The 3,320-nt window shown below is 35.0% G+C and overlaps 1 protein-coding gene across 1 annotated transcript; it reads left to right on the top strand.

Moving 5' to 3' along the window:
- Positions 1–1,712: 1,712 nt before the first annotated feature.
- LOC110685905 (bifunctional riboflavin kinase/FMN phosphatase-like) lies at positions 1,713–3,097 on the top strand. Its single transcript, XM_021862461.1, has 3 exons — positions 1,713–1,826; positions 1,930–2,116; positions 2,935–3,097. The coding sequence occupies exons 1-3, from the start codon at positions 1,748–1,750 to the stop codon at positions 3,080–3,082; spliced, it is 414 nt and encodes a 137-aa protein (XP_021718153.1). The 5' UTR covers positions 1,713–1,747; the 3' UTR covers positions 3,083–3,097.
- Positions 3,098–3,320: the final 223 nt, after the last annotated feature.

Below are 3,320 nucleotides of genomic sequence, written 5' to 3'. Positions count from 1 at the left end.
TATCTTGTAATAATCAAAAGGTGAGATTATTTTTGTCAGACCACGCAAAGGTGGGATTATTTATTTCTATTTTTCCAAAACATTATTTAATGTTTGTACTTTCCATTGCATTATCTAATTATTGTTATTTGTTATTTGTCCTATTTTTTCCTCCTTAATTCCCGCATAAATTTCCAAATCAAAATGTAATTTAGGGACAAACAGAGTAGTAATTATTGGAAAAATTCATGGAATAATCCCACCTTTGGCCGTTCGTTTTTAATAATCCCACCTTGGATTATTTTTATAATCCGACCTTTACCCCCAATTCTTTTTCAATGGTCCCAACCGGTCATGTAACCTGTTATAACAGTTACATGAATGTGGCGACGTGTAATTGGTCAATTTTTTATTTTATTTAAAAAAGTTAAATTTATTTAAAGAAAAATAAAAAAAAATTATTTAAAAATCATCCCAAGCCACCACCCTTCCAGCCGGAAACCACCATCTCCTTCCACCTTCCACCACAGCCCCACCCTCTTCATGTGAAACCACCGCAACCGCATCCCCTTCACTTGAAAACACCCCTTCTACTCCCAAATCCGACCACCCCACCCCTTTTCCCTCTGAAAATCGAGCAATCCAAGTGGCCTGGGTCGCAGCGGCGACGATTTGTGGCGATTCCTTGAAGTTTTTGCCGGAGGTGGGTAGTAGCGTGATAGGGGAGAGGGTTGCGCTAGTGTAAGGGGAGGAAATTTCGAACAATGCCGGTGAGAGGGGAGAGGGTTTTGGTCGTGTCGGTGTTTTATGGTGAGGGTTTCAATGGTGGGGTTTTGGGGTGTCTGGTTCGGGGTGGGTTGTGCTGATTTCAGGTGGGTTGTGGCCGTTTTGTGTGGGTTGTGGCCGGTTTCAGGTGGGTTGTGGACGAAAAGGCAGGGTGGCTGGTAAGGAGGTGGCAGGAAGAAGGTGGTGCCATGGTGCTGGATAGAGGAAGGGAGCTGGGGACGACGGTGGGGCAGAGAGGTGGTCGGGGCTGGGGCTGGTGGCTCAGGGGCAATTTTTTTAATTTTTTTTTTGAAACCAAATTGGGATTTTAATTTTAATTATTTTTAAAAAAGTTAGTTTTAAACTAGTTAATTAAAATTAATTAGTAATAATCTTTTCTTAAAAATTAATTAAAATTAAAAGATATTTTTTGACTAAATTATGTTGTGACACGTGTACTTTAAACCAAAAAAAAAAAAACCTATTCAACCGGTTCCATGTAAAAATGGGACCATTGAAAAAGAATTGGGGGTAAAGTCGGGATTATTAAAAAATAATCCAAAGATGGGATTATTAAAAACGAACGATTCAAAGGTGAGATTATTTCCATGAATTTTTTCTAATTTATTTATTTAATTTTTTTTTTTTGGCAAGAAGTAAGAGTAAAATTTTACGACCCATAACCCAAATACGACATAAACTTGACTCATTTGTCAACTTCAAAATCAAGAATTTATTTCCGTTTGCCATACTTTCCAAAAATGGACAATTTTCGAAAGAGAGACGAAAGGTATATATAAAGTTTCCGTACCCAAATTTCCCCAATCATTCTCAATAAGATGGACACATTGCCAAATTTCCAACCTCAAATCAGCATCAATTTCGGATACTTCTATCAAAAACAGAATAATTCTATCTCCTTCAATAAATACACCGCCGTTTCATTATTTCATCATCCCTCTTATCAATTCCAAACAAAATTTCTCTATAAAAAATCTTAGTCATGACTATCAACGAATCCATTAATGGGGTAACGATTTCTGCTGTGATTCTTGATTTGGATGGTACCCTTTTGGATACAGGTTCAAATTTTGAATTTTAATCTTGTTGGGTAATTTTGATTTTGGATGTTTAGTGATTATTTGATTGATTTTTTTAATTTTTTTTTTAAAAATTTGCATGCAGAAATTGCGACAAGATGTGTTTTGAGAGATTATTTGGCGAGTTATGGGAAAGTTTTGATTACTGATAAAGAGCATGGGAGAGTGGGAAGAACTCAGAAGGAATCAGCTGTTGCAATTGTTAAGAATTATGATCTTCCTCTAACTCCTGATCAATTTATTGCTGAAATTACTCCTTTGTATCGTTCTAAGTAAGTTTGTTTTGGTATATTTTTGTGTTATACTAAAGTTGTGATTTTTTTTCATTATATTTTAGAATTGAATGATTATTTATGTTGCTTTTTTAGTCTGTTTTCAATCTTTACCTGTGATGAATTGGAAGTTTGTGAGATAAGTAATTTGCTTGACTAGTTCCAACTTCCAAGATAAGGTAAACTTGGAAAGTTCTGATGTTAGTTCATACAGTTTGTACATGTCTCATTTACCTGTTTTTAGTGAGTTCGGTTACTCGAGCATTGCTCAATGACTATGTTAGTCTAATCACTCTAATGCCTATTAAAGCCTAAGGATTGTACTTAGTAAACCTTCTTAAAAAAAGCAACCCTTTGAAATTAATCTCATCTATATGGAAGGTTATGCTGAATATCAAGTAATTGGTATGTTCTCGAAATCTATGCTAAGATTGCTAACTATTTCTCTAGAAGAGAAGTGGACATTGACTTTAGACGCCTCTTAAAAGTTGGGGGTGATAAATGAAGCTGACTGTATACAATTAACTACATCTCAAGAAAATTTCTGAAGGATGGTTTGCTGCTGTGAAATCCATGTGGAATTTATTTGTGATGTGTTAGGCACTTGCATTCTTAGCCTTCACTCCGAGGAGTCCCTCCCATCTCTAAACAAACAGCATGATATTGTTAGATTTTCAAGTGTTTAGTAAATTAGGAAGCTATTTTCAGTTATTATTGTTAAACGCTCCTCCCATAAACTTTGTTGGATTGAAGTTCTTATTTGTATCCTGAGTTAAGGTCAGGTTTAACTTTTCTTCTTTTCTCTTTATATAATTTAGGTGGAAAGATGCCAAAGCACTTCCTGGTGCCAATCGCCTTATCCAACATCTCCATAAGCATCAGATCCCATTTGCTCTTGCCTCAAACTCACTACAAGAATACATAGAAGCCAAAATTTCTTATCAAAAAGGTGAGAAATTTCTATGACCAAAGATGATCCATACTAGTTGGTTCCTATGCTTATTATTATTGAAAGATTTATATGGTTTAATTTTATTACTACAATAAAACTATAATTGTTATTTATTGAAACACGTCTATGCTTTTTGGTATTGAAGGGCATAGTTTTGGCTGACATTCACCTTGTTTAATTTTACTGATTGACTGATAAAGTAAAATGTGTTATTTATAATGTTGCTGTCTGATTTCAAAATTATAATGCTAC

The sequence above is a fragment of the Chenopodium quinoa genome, unplaced genomic scaffold (genome assembly GCF_001683475.1).
Source record: "Chenopodium quinoa cultivar QQ74 unplaced genomic scaffold, ASM168347v1, whole genome shotgun sequence".
In the NCBI taxonomy this organism is placed as follows: domain Eukaryota; kingdom Viridiplantae; phylum Streptophyta; class Magnoliopsida; order Caryophyllales; family Amaranthaceae; genus Chenopodium; species Chenopodium quinoa.
Note: the sequence above shows the minus strand (reverse complement) of the source record. Positions and strands in the feature narration are given on the sequence as shown.